At 44.7% G+C, this 13,180-nt stretch overlaps 1 protein-coding gene across 1 annotated transcript in view; it reads left to right on the top strand.

The window, feature by feature from the left end:
- Window positions 1–13,180, top strand: part of necab2 (N-terminal EF-hand calcium binding protein 2) — a 69,692-nt gene that overhangs the window by 36,510 nt on the left and 20,002 nt on the right. Inside the window, exons 6-7 of the mRNA XM_076299801.1 lie at window positions 10,865–10,998; window positions 11,396–11,523. Of these exons, the coding sequence (XP_076155916.1) occupies window positions 10,865–10,998; window positions 11,396–11,523 (262 nt within the window). The remainder of the gene's footprint in view (window positions 1–10,864; window positions 10,999–11,395; window positions 11,524–13,180) is intronic.

The following is a 13,180-nucleotide window of genomic DNA, read 5'->3' as shown; positions in this document are numbered from 1 at the left end:
ATTCAGGCAATATAGCCATCTCCAAACCACAGCATCTTCTCTTTGTTTCTCAGGGCCGGATTCAGTGTCACAGTCAGTCTCTCTGAGGTCTGAGGTTGCCTTGTGATTTCTTTGATGCTGTTTCTTTTTTGTTTTATATTTCCTTAATTTTTATTCAGAACAAGGTCTGTGATCTCTCAGCCTGTTTGCACTGCAGATTGAGCATACTGTCCTTGATACATGCCTGGACTCCATGGTCCTGAGACAGTGTGTGTGTTTTGTATTTGTGTGTGTGTGTGTGTGTGTGTGTGTGTTTGTATGTATGTGTGTGTGTGTGTTTTGTATTTGTGTGTGTGTGTGTGGTGTTTGTCGTTGGCTAAGGATAAGCTACACAAGTCAAACATTCTCCCTTAAAGCAATTGGATTGCCACAAGGAGAACACTTGATTTCCCCCAGTGTTCTTTGGCCCCAGGATTAATCTCTGTGATAAGGTATTCTCCAACCACACTGCTCACCTGTATGGCTCAGTCGTCTTATGAAACTAGGGGTCCTAAATGGCCCTCGGAGTGGTTGGGGGGGGTTTCTATTTCTGGAGGCTTTCATCCCCTCCTCCATGGCGTCTTTGTGGCCGCGTTCCCTCCACCCCAGAGTGATATTAGATGGATATTAGCCATAGGCCCCCTGGCAGTGCTACTGCGGCTCCTGCTAGCTGCGCATCGCTTCAAACTCCAGGCGAGCCGCTGACAAGTTGAGTTTCCCTGGTAACCGAGGCGGGCTGCCGAGAGATGCAAGCGACTACAGTACAAACAACCCCAGATGCATAAAAATAAGGAGTCACTTGGCCTAGATCAGACATGTGCCTCAACCCACTAAAAATGGTGTTTTAACCACAAAACCACAAAAACAACCATAACCACAAAAAAATCCCAACAACTGGATATAATTTTTTTATATACATGTTATATATTTATATATATTTTTATTGGATATATTTTTATCATGAACATGAGTCATGTTAGCTCCTTTTTTTCTGAATGACAGCTTGTGAGCCAGCAGGCTAGTGTCAAACTGTGAATAGATCATCGTGACTTGTGCCACAACAGAACCATGCAGTTCTTCTACAACCATCTACAACCATGCCATGTATCAATTGGGGATTTATAGAGTATAGAGTAATTAAAGTGTGTGTGCTGCAGCCTGATGTTAATGAGGTTGATGATCATCAGAGGGCTGCCTTAACAACATGTGAAGTGTAGAGCAAACGTGGCAGGAAGTAGAGCTCTACTCCATAAAAGCCCAGTAGAGCTAGCGGTGAGTGAAATAGGCTGTGTCCAGCAAGTCCAACGAGCCGCCCAGTGCCATTGAAGAGAGAAACTGCCTTTAAAAAAGCATCACAGTGTGTGCGCAATGTGTGCTACTCTCAATGGAGAGCTATCTGAAAGATGGATTTGTTGTAATAAACACACTGTTCCTCCACGTGGGCTAGCACTGCTGCTGTGATACGAGCCTGTGCAGACTGTGGCTCTAATTGGAGGTTATTTGATTTGAATCCCACTGTTCCTAATAGGGTGAACAGCTGGGGGAAGGGAGGGGTGATGGGGATGTTTTGGAATAGTTAGTTCTTTCAGTAGATTACTCATTATTTCCTGTGATGCAGGGAAGGTTCACAAGGTGATAGTGTGTGTGTTTATGTATGTGTGTGTGCATTTGTAATAAGGGGTGTTAGACTCAGTTGTTCTTTCTCTGCATACGCTCGTGTATTAGTGTGTTAGCCTGTACCGTCACATCCTGTCTGTTGAAGATTGCCTTGTGATGAGCTGAACAGCAGTGTGGGGGATTACTGGCAAAACAACAAATGTAATATAATAACAAAATATAATAACAAAACAACATGTTACAGGATGTCAACCTCATTCTCTCTCATTAATTTTTCTTCTCTCAAAGTCACACACACCATCTCTCCGTCTCTCTCTCACACACACACGCGCGCACACACACAGACACACACTGACTCACATCGCTAAAATAGAAACTGTACACATCGCCAAACCCATCTGAAGGAGTTTTACTGTAAGTCTGCTGGTCTCATACACATTACTGCATATGGACCCTGTGGCTCCGCCACACGCCGCAGTGCCAGCTGGACTGGAGTCAGGGTTCCATACCCCCACCGGGGGGTCCGTCTGTGGCTGGATAGAGAACTAAACAAACGATCAGTCACCGGGATGAATATTTATAAGCATCTGACAGGATCGGGTCTTCTGGGACTGACCAGTGGGAGAGGCCGAGTATCAAAGTTTTATGAGTCCAGACATTTGGCTATCAAACCGAGTCATCAATAAAGACAGCCAGGCCCCAAGGGATTCAACTCAGAACAGAGAGTTTGTCCACTGACCGCAACATCAACACACGCCGAACAAATGATAACAAAGGGTTGTCATACACCACACTGGACACAACTGTCCTGTTTAATTAAAGTCAATTTTTCATACCATTCAATCAAATATCTCTATAGGATTTTCTGTTTGCTTTTTACTTCCCCAGTGACTCTTTAACCATTCTCTTTCTCACCATAGGATAGCATCTTATATTCTCCTGGAAGGCCCTTTCCCTGCATAGGGAATCAAAAATAACAAAAATGACAGGGTTTTGTATGATTCATGGAGGATGAATATATAAATAATTCATGGAGGACTTAACGTATAGGAGTCTGTGGATAAGCTGAGGAGAGACTGTGACTGTGTGTGGGGCAAAGGCTAGAGCTTCTTATGCCACAGCACCATGAAAAGGTGCTAGCATACAGTATGTTTATATGAAGCTTAGTCCACCATGCTACAGATGTTAGCATGCAATATGCAAACATGCCACTGCATCAGCACCATTCTGCAGGTGTTAGCATACAGTACAGTACACAATGTTTGTTAACACAAGGCTGAAAGGGACTGTGAGCTGCCGTTTCAGAAGACACCCCCTCAACATAAGCACTGCTGCTGTGCCAGATATAAATAGCTGACTTGTCTCAGTGCACAGGGATGGTTGAGACTCATTCTACCTGAAGTGGTGACAACCTATCGGCCCCAGGAGTGGAGGAAAGCTAAATGAACAGCATCAGCTAATGATCGCATCACTTGTTTCTCTCTGTACTGTTCTTTAATGACAAGCCTCCCCCCCCCCTCCCACACACACACAAATTATATAAATAAATAAAAAATAATAATGATCATAATAAATCAAGAGAAAACCCAGTTGCCTGAGGGACCAGGGGGATAATGAGCAAGGAGCGTGGCCGCTCTCGGGCTGCTGCATCTAAAGGAGAGACCTGCCTTTGCCTTTTGTAAAGTATTTAAAGACACTGCATGTTTTTTCCGTAGTTCAGTAACAGTATCTGTTTCTCTCTTTGCTTATAGTTATCATCTTCTCTCTCTTTTTCCGCTCTCTCTTTCTCTCCTGACTATGTGCGTCGAGCACATCTGTCTTCGTATCTGCTCTTGATTTCCCAGCAATGTCAATCTGCAGCTTTAGGAAGGCCATTTATCTCACTCATTATCATCCCCACACCCGTTCTCACCATCGCCTGTCAGGGGAAGATAGGCTGAGATTTAGGGATCCAGAAATGAAGAGGGTGATGGAAAGAGAAAGAGAGCGATAGATAGACAGGATAGAGGGGGAAAGACTTGCAGGTGGTAGCAATAACACAGTAGGAGCTGTGTTTCTGTGTGTGTGAGTATGGAGGAAGAGAGGATGCCACTTGTGCATCAGCCCAATCATGGGTAATAGAGGCAAAACTGCTGCCGCTGCGCCTGTCTTCACTTGTTCATTAAACCTACCATGCTCCTGCTCTAAATCTCAGAGGATTTCTCTCTCTCACCCATTCGCTCCCTCATTCTCTCCCCTCTCGCCCCCCCCCCTTCCCCTCTATTGCCTTCGCAATGTTTGTTGCCCCCCCAGTCTTTCTCCCTCTTTCTCCTCCCTCTCTCTCTCTCTTTCTCTGTCTCTCTCTCTCTCTCTCTCACCCCCTCTCAAAAGCCTGCACTGCCGGCTGGTCTGAGCCAGTCTTAGCCATGGTTTATACCCTGGGCCAGATGCTGCAGTGGCAGACTGCGGGCTAGGGGTTTAGTTGCCTCAAAGTTGAACTGTTATTTATTACACAACCCACACCAGTTCCTGTCCCCAGCCGCTAGAAGACAAAGAGTCGGATCCACACTGACCCCCTCCCACTACCCCCCGATCCCCTTTACCGTGCAAAGCACAGCTATTCATTTTTCTTCCTTATACACTTTGTTTCATAACACACGTACACATATACACACATATACACACTTAACAAGCAGACAGATCATATTGCCCCTTTTTGATGATCCAGGTGGTCAATTCATGAGAAGGATGCTCTAATGAGGGCCTCTCGAGTCTTCTTCTCAGTATCTCGCTGAGGCAAAAGCTTGATACACTAAAGCCTTTTTTTCACACAGTGATGGGCATTTGTATGCTGCGATTGTTCGCCGGCCATCTCGCTTTCATCACGCCACCAGGCTCTCCAGTGTCAGCCTGAATCAGCGCTGATGGCTGCGAGCCTCTGATTCGGCTGGCGTCTCAATCAGGCCATCCGGACGCTCGCTGGAAGTCTCCCACAGAGGAGCTCGCTGCATGTCACATCCTCCGCCCGAGCCAACAAAAGCCTGATCACTGTCACTGGATCCTCTTTCTTTTGTGATGGAAATTTCTTTACAAATCACACAGGAGGCCTGATTAAAATTACTTGGAAATAAGACATAAAAAAGATGCTGGTACTAGACTGCTGTTGTCGTGTTGCTTCGTCCCAAGCATGTTTTATTTGTGTTGCCTCCGTCACTCACTCCTACCGCACGTGCATTCTTTGAGCGAGTCTTTGATCTGCAATTTTGCTTCTCGGGAAGAGAGGCTTATCGAGTGGTGGAGCTTCTGTGCCTCCATTCCTGCTGCATACGCACCCCACAGGCTCTCTATCTCTCTTTCTCTCTCTCTCTCTTTCTCTCTCTCTCTCACTGTCTATCTCTTCAGTCTGCTCATTTCCTCTTTGTCTGTGGCTCGTTGGAGCAGCAGCGTAACACCGGAACCTTCCACAAAAACTCCTCCCGTCCCTACCCCAGAGCAAAAAGGCAGTATTGACTGAGTGCGGGTCGATGTGATTGGCTAATGTCAGGCATGTGTGATCCATTGATTGGCGATGCTGGCCCGTCACTCAGTGTTTTGTTCTGAGGTGTTGTCTCTCATTAAGAGGACTGTGCACTGGAGACTGAAGACAGATGACTTCAATTATAACAGCACTTCCAAGCAGCCTCTCTCAGCAGATTTGTGTTTACCTTTTATACTCCCAGATGTTCAGAGCACATCATTGAGTTTATAGGCAGCGGTAAAACAAGCCACTGCCTAATAATTCCTCGGCATTAAAAGTGCTCATTTCACAGTCATGGTTGGTTATTCATCTCCATCAGCCATGCAGTTCTTTTTTAATGCCACACTTCTCCTGATTTCTGAATTGTCTCAGAAATAGCACTATTCTTGAACCAGGGCATGAATGGGATGAGCCGTGTGCTGTGTACTGTGCGGTGCTTCCTTACGGAGTGACAGTGGGTATTTTGTCGGTGGGAGATTGGTGGCTGCTGTGAGAGGGTCTGCGTAGATAAAGGCTTGGTGAGACTTCAGAGGGAGCGGGCGTATTTCACTCGGGCGCTGGTGCATGTGGCTATGACACCCAAGGTTGGACTGACCTCTGGGGGATGATTCTCCGAATTCTCACACGGCACGCTGTGAAGATTGAAACAGTGAAAAGCTTTTATTTCTTAGTGGAGGAGATTCACCACTCACACACACACACACACACTACAAATGCAATTCTACACAAAGATTTGCGAACACACACAGTATAGAGTACAGAGCCCAGACGTCCAACAGAAACACACACACACACACGCGCGCGCACCACAAACTGACACTGGCACTGCTCACCGTTTCCCAAGATTGAAAGAGACACAGCTCAATCATGACTGCCTCACAAAGGAAGCCTCTCCTCACTCCCCTTCATTTGGCCGTGCTGGAGATTTAATCCCGGCCTTGTAAAGTCTCGGCGACACCTCTCCTGCGCTGTGAATAGATGCTCCGGCGGCTGAATAACCGCATTAGGGCCTGACTCCAGCTTTGAAGCTCGCTTAATGCGATTGTGATTGAATCTTTTTGCCCCCCTCCCCCTCGGTTTCTCGGAAGCTTTGACTAACTGGGTCGGACCACAGGCTCTTGACGATGCGGCTGCGGGTGTGAAGGACGAAGAGAAGGTGGAGGAGGTATCTCTCCCAACAACAGAGGAGCAGAGTCTGGTCCACTCACGGGCCAAATTTGGCCCAGGTCCGGCAGATATTGTCCAGACACAGCTGCTGTCTAGGGCCCCTTTCTAAGACAGTAATCTTTGGTGGTGATAGTGTCTTTTAATGGAGATCAGCCTCTTCTCTTCCTCATGTGTAATTGAATCATTTCACCCAAGGAAATAGGCTCTGTGGAGCTATATCCCAGATGCATGTGTGCACGAGGTGATTCGTAATGTATGTTGATCATGCCTTCAGAATGCACAATCCACTCTCCCTTCTGATAGGAGTGAGACGTCAAGTGTGATCTATAACAATAGATAGATTTCAAGTTGCATTGCTCACAGCCATTTTAAAGTAGTTTGCCAGTGAGATTTACGCTCACATGTCTGACTGACAGTCACTTTTTAAAAGTCCCATTTTACCCCTTACAATTTTTTTTATAGTTTTTTGAGGTCTTAATAAACCATATGTGTCATACTTTGGTCAAAATACCAAAAGGAAAAAGCCCCACAACTCTAAACTTTCAATGCTGTCTGAGCCCTGTTCAGACCACCCTGTTTGTGTGTCTGTTCCTTTACAAAAACAAGTGTATTGCACAATGGCTCTGCTTCAACATTTTGGTAAAAGGTCCCAAGCTTGTGCGAGAAAAGCACACCTTTGCACTTTCGTCCTTCAGTGCTGAGTGACTCAACGAAGGTGCTTTTATTCAACAAGCCAGGCGCGACTGCAGGTGTACGTCCGTACGCACTGTGCGTACCATCAAGCTACTCAACAACAGAAAATGTCCCTTGTGTGTGTGTGTATTCACACATTTGACCTACAATACCTTCCCAACTATGCACAGTATCCCTTTAGCTGCATGCCATTAGGCTATTTACCATTTTCTATTACGTAAAGTTAGTGAACACGTTATCAAAATTAACGTGCACGCATTTTGTTTGAGCAGGAGAGAGAATACGCACGCAGACACGCAATAGGCTACTTGTTGTTTTCTTTTACTCGGCTATCTATATATGGTTATCAGCACACAATGTTGAGCTAATTCACTAACTCAATACTCATCATGGATATCACAAGTTTAAACAACGAAAACAGAAAGGATGGAGGCAGCAAAGCTATAAGTTATTCCAGATGGGCAAGAACAAGGTAGGCAATTGGTGTGCTTGTCAGAACGTTAGACTGCACTAAGCCAGACGTCACGTTACGCTAGAACAAAACTAAAGGTAACTTTAGCCTGTATAGGGCTGTATCAAGTTGTCCAAATGAATAGGTCATTGTAGACATTGTCGTTGTATTATTGCACGGACCTAAAACTGAATTGTTCACGAGTGAATGTTTTTTTTTGCGCGGGGGGGGGGTGCGTACCATAGCATTAATTCCTGCAGGCGCCCCTGCAACAAGCTGCACGATTCTTAACGGCTCACTGAATAATGTCCGCGGCAGCCCATAATAAACAAGCAACTGAATGATCTTGTTTAGTGTTTTTGCCATTAGTAGCCATCCCAGGTACCAAAATAAAAACACTGAAAAAGTGAAATGTTAATGAACTCTTACAATTTATCTCATCTATATGAGATGTTTGTTTAAACACGGAGTAAAGGTGACTAACTCACAGAACGCTAACAAACCAGGCAGCACAGGTGGCGTTGAGCGGTAGCTTGCTCAACACAGGTGTGAAGTCCTCATGCCGGAAAGCTTATGCCTGCATATCTGGCGACTCATAGAAGCTATTTTGAGGTGTAAACATTTTGAGTCCTAGACGCTACAGCAAAGCTCTGGCTTGAGCCAATTAACTGTCTCCTAGCAACAGTATTCAATATGTTTCTTAGCAACCCAATTTGGCAATACACAAAACATGAGGACACAGAGGCAAAGCTCATTTTTTTAGACACTATTATACAACATAATAACATCTAATTAAACTTTTGCAGTTATGACTTTTTAATTGATAGAGTTTCTTTTTGCATGCCACTGTATTCCCTTAGGAAAGCTGTGCTTTAATTATTTCGTAGCAGTATTGCAAAATTCTAAAGCATATGCACAGAGTAGGCTACATGATGTGGGCCACATTGTAAAAGCCCTTTTTCTCAAGTGCATATCAGTACATTCAGTCATTGGCCGCGGGTCTACATCCATGGGAGGTAAGTACCCTTTCTTTCCTGTATCAGATTTGCCTTGTCAACTTCCAACTATATCTTATACCAACCAGCTTACTGTTGACTCTGAACTGTATCTCACAGTTACAAGAGAAGTGGAGGGAGAGAGGAAGGGGGCTGCATTCTGACAGCTGGTTTGAAGTGATATCAAACAGCTGTTCCAGTAACAGGCTTATTGTGGTTCTGTCATATTATAAGTGCTACAGTCCTCTAATTAGGTTTGGTTTGGAAATCAGTCAGACATGTGTGAGTGGGAGTGAGAGCCCACCTCTGCCCTTCAAGCATTTCAGTGAGTGACCCACCCTCTTCTCTCCCTGCTTGCCCCAAACCTGAGTGTTATACTCACAGACCTCTGTATGAGTGGGAATCCTAACTAATGGCTCTGCCCGGGAGTGCTGTGAACCATCTGGCCTGCTTGCGGTGCAGTGCACTGCGGCTTGCCCGCCTCCGAGACGGACCATAAAACTGCTCACCCGCAATTCCCTCCCTTTATGCTGTCCTGACAAATGGTGCAGAGTTGTACAATGCGGCACAATCCCCAAATTATTCAATAATGCATCAGACTTGCTTAGAAATGATATTTGGCGCATCTCTCTCTCTCTCTTTGTCTTTCTCTCTTATCCATTAAATATCCTGCCAACGCTGCATTTAGCGAAAGGGCCCCATAGCTTATCCCCCACCCCGCCCCGCCCCCCATGTGGAGCATGCCACTGGCTCATCTCCGATCGACCCAAGCCAGCTGAGATATGATGATTGTTTCACTATGAGCCCCATTGTAGGAAGCTCATTACCTGCAGATGAATGACAAGGCATTTGGTAGATATGCACAGCTGTGTGTGACCTGCTGACCAGATAGCTTAATGGAATCCATTACAGACACTACACACCGACACACACACACACACACACACACACACACACACACACACACACACACTTACACACACAAAATCGGACAGTTATAGGCACACAAGCATTCACACACAGATAAACACACACAGACACACATACCATTACAATCCCCTGCCCAAAGCAACCTCTCACCTGCCAAGAGGGGTCTGACTGGAGAGGAGGATCAGAGAATGACTGGACAGTTTTTTGCTCTGCTGCTGAGGAGCCTGCTTTATTAGACCATCCTCAAACAGATAGCTTGGTTAGCTGTCACCCAAACAACTCAAATTGGCCCAGAAGAACTACTTTTTTTTCATTTTGTTTGATCTGATCACTAGTCAACTATAACTTATGTACTTATAACGTATGTGTGTGTGTGTGTGTGTGTGTGTGTGTGTGTGTGTGTGTGTGTGTGTGTGTGTGTTTTGTTGTGTATGTACTTGTTTGTTTGTGTGAGTGTGTGCATGTGCATGATGAAGGTGGCTCTGCTGATTGGAATGTAATTCTGTTACTCTTCAGTGCCCAGTCTCAATTACTTTCTTTTCTTCTGCTTGTAAAGTCAGGATAATCTTTCACGTCCACGGTTTCAATTAGGCTATATCTCACTAGGCTATTATTCAAGTTCCTAAGATGTCTTTTGTTTTTGCATGAACACCAGACACTGAATGAGAGATATTGATTCATTTTCTCCTGCACAAGAGAGAGAGAATACTTTAGAAGAATTAGACGGCCTTGCCTTGGTTTCATGAAGCTGCTTTTTTTCTTATCGTAGCCATTTTCCTTAGGCACTGAGACAATTTGTTCTCTTTCATCCAATATTTAGCGAATCCCATTGTGTGACACTTCTAGTTTGATGTTGAATGATGGCAGACTATGGCCAGCTCCCACAATGCAAATCTTCAGGGCCCTGAACCATCTTTGTTTAACCATTAAAAAAGCAGACCCAGAACTGTGATTTTTTCCCCCAGTAATCCGTCTTTAGCCAGTCTAAGAGCACACCATTCCTTGCTGACAGCTACCATCTTCTCCCTCCTTTTAAACCGGGTAGGAAAGGCCACTGGATCAATTTGCGCTGAACTCTGATTTATCTACTCGCGACTGGAGACCTTTCTTACTCTCACCTTTTCCCTTCATGCTTACTACGCCATGACTTTTGGCTGCCGGCCGTATGTCTAAGGAGCTGAGGTGGTGAGGGCATTTCCACTCCAGCATCTGCACTTAATAAGGAGCACAACCCTGTAGAGTAGTGTGCACCTGTTCAGCTAATGCAGACTATTCTCCTCGACCACCACTGGAGAGTGGCGCTCTCGTTTTAACCTTGAAAGCCTGATTAATAAAATGGAAGCAGGAGCGTTTCTCGCGTGCGGCTAGTTTTGAGTGAAAACCACAGCCTCATCAAGTATGGATGCGAGATGCATGTAGCAGAGTGCTGACATTGCTCTTACCTGCTGTGTTTTTTTCTCTCTTTCTTTTCTTTGCTTCACGTATTCCATCTCTCAGGTGTACGAACGAGGCACCAACGTGGAGCAGTTCGTGGCCCGCTTCCTGCTGAAGGAGTCGGCCAGTCAGATCCAGTCTCTCCTCAACTCAGTGGAGAGCGCTGTCGACGCCATAGACGAGCAGCACACTCAGGGGTAGCTGCCTGCCTGCCTGCCTAGTGTTCTTGATGTTTGTTTGGCATGTGCTTTAGTTGTGTTTACAAAGTCAGTGAATAATCATCAGTAAGTAAGTAAAGTTTATTTTTAGAGCACATTTAACCACAGCTCGCACTGACCAAAAAGCGGTACATAGTGCATTAGCTAAGAATAATAATAATAATAATAATAATAATAATAATAATAAAAAGATAAAATAAAATAAAATAAAATAGATATGTAAGTACACATACAGACCAATGATTTAAGCTAAGATGACATCAACAGACACTTAATTACAGACATAACAGGGTAAAAGGTAAGACAATGAGTGCCTGGCACAGTGCCCATGCGTCTGCTGTGTCTTACCTCCTGACCACCCTGTGATGTGACGCAGGTCATACCCGTCCAGCAAAGTCAGCCCCCGGGCTCCAGAGAAGCAATACGCCAACCCAGTGCCTGACTACCCGCCCAACAACAGAGTCAGCGCCAAGGATGCCACGAGGAACATCAACACAGGACAAGGTGGGCACCCCCACACCCCGTCTCCATTCGTCAAATAACCAGCTATAGCCAACCAGTCAGCTCAGCCCTGGCTTTCATCTGTCTTAAAAAATATATTTTTAAATTGTGCTGCAGTAAAAAGAATAAGTGTGTACTGTCATTCACTTATATAATAAGAACGCTCCTTCAGTGTGCAAATCCATGCCAGTATATGCCAGTAGGATGCTTTTAAGCACCTAGGCCATTCAGCATTCTGTTTACGTATCAAAGTAGTTTATTTGTCTCCTGTTAATCGCAGTGCTAGACAAACATAATTATCCCCTCCTGCACACAGCAGCTATAAAAGCATTAATAGGTTGAGAAATTAGTCTTCTACAGTTCAAACCTGTATAGTGACAAAGAAAATCAACAGTGATGATAAACATACAGTGCAAAGAACAGGAGGTCTTCTACAGTGCATGGTGATGTTAACTTTGTTTGAATGAGGTGGATCCTGTACGCCATCGCTCGCCATCTTAACTAAATGGGCTCCTTTGGTCTAACTCTCCATCTTCGTCTTCCTATATCAGCGCAAATAAAACATCTTTACGTATGCATCTGTCAGCAGAATGGAATCCAATATGAATGGCTTTCCAAATGAAGTGTGATATGCATTCAGCTCTGCTGTGTTTGTGATTATCTATGCGATAAGCCTCCTGCAGCATTAATCAAGCTGAATGAAAAATCTAAAGATCCTATGCTTCCTCAGCGGCGTAATTTATTTCGCCATGTAATGCAATCTCAATCAATCAACCAACGGTAAATAAAAATGTCCCTGCTAGGCATCCTTACTGTACGAGCGAGAGTCTGCAGAGAGGTAGGGCAAGAAGATAAACCACTCACTCGTTAAAACTCTGCTTTAGGAAGTGCACAGGCGCAGTCTGTAAGTTGTTAACATGATATGTGCCACTGTCGTGAAGTGAAATAGAAAAGTTTGGCCAGATTGGATGAAAGTCCAGAAAGGCTTGACTCGCTTCTGGGTCTCTTTAAGCAAGGTTGCAGCTAGTTACTTGGGTCCTGTGCTAACTGTCAAGTGTAGGCCTACACATGTATGAAGATGAGTGTATACATGTATAAAATATCTATAGTATATCTATTATATATAAAAGTAAAAGACCAACATTATGTAGTGTATAGGAGCTGTTAATGAATACTCCCACATTGCTCAGTGTTCATCAGGCCCTATCACTGTAGTTATATAACTACAGTCTGATGAAATGGCTCATAGGCAATCATCCCTGAGCCCAGGCATCTCCCTCCCCCTGGTGACAGTGGCTGATGCAAGTCAAGAGATACATTTTTAGTGGAAAATTGAAACTTTGGCTGAGGTGTATGTCCTCTCATTTAGGCAAAGCCCTTGCTGAATTTCAATCAGAGCAAGCCTGCTTCATTACAAGAGGAAATGCTGTCCCAGTGCGCCAGTCAGTTCACATATTAATTTAAACATTTTTTCGTGATAAATAGAGGCCAATGATTCTCTTTCTCAGTGTTTTCTGCAGTCAGTTGTATATCCTCTCATTCCCTCTCTCTGTCTCTCTCTCATTCTCTCTCTCTGACTCTCTATCTTTCTCCATTCCTTGTGTATACTGTGTAATTTAGACAAATCACCAATTAGATTTTCAGTGCAATTGTAATACAG

This window comes from Alosa pseudoharengus, unplaced genomic scaffold, assembly GCF_046254945.1.
Source record: "Alosa pseudoharengus isolate Yale_2024_CS ecotype anadromous, Long Island Sound unplaced genomic scaffold, YU_APseudo_1.1 YU_APseudo_1.1_scf_10, whole genome shotgun sequence".
In the NCBI taxonomy this organism is placed as follows: domain Eukaryota; kingdom Metazoa; phylum Chordata; class Actinopteri; order Clupeiformes; family Clupeidae; genus Alosa; species Alosa pseudoharengus.
Note: the sequence above shows the minus strand (reverse complement) of the source record. Positions and strands in the feature narration are given on the sequence as shown.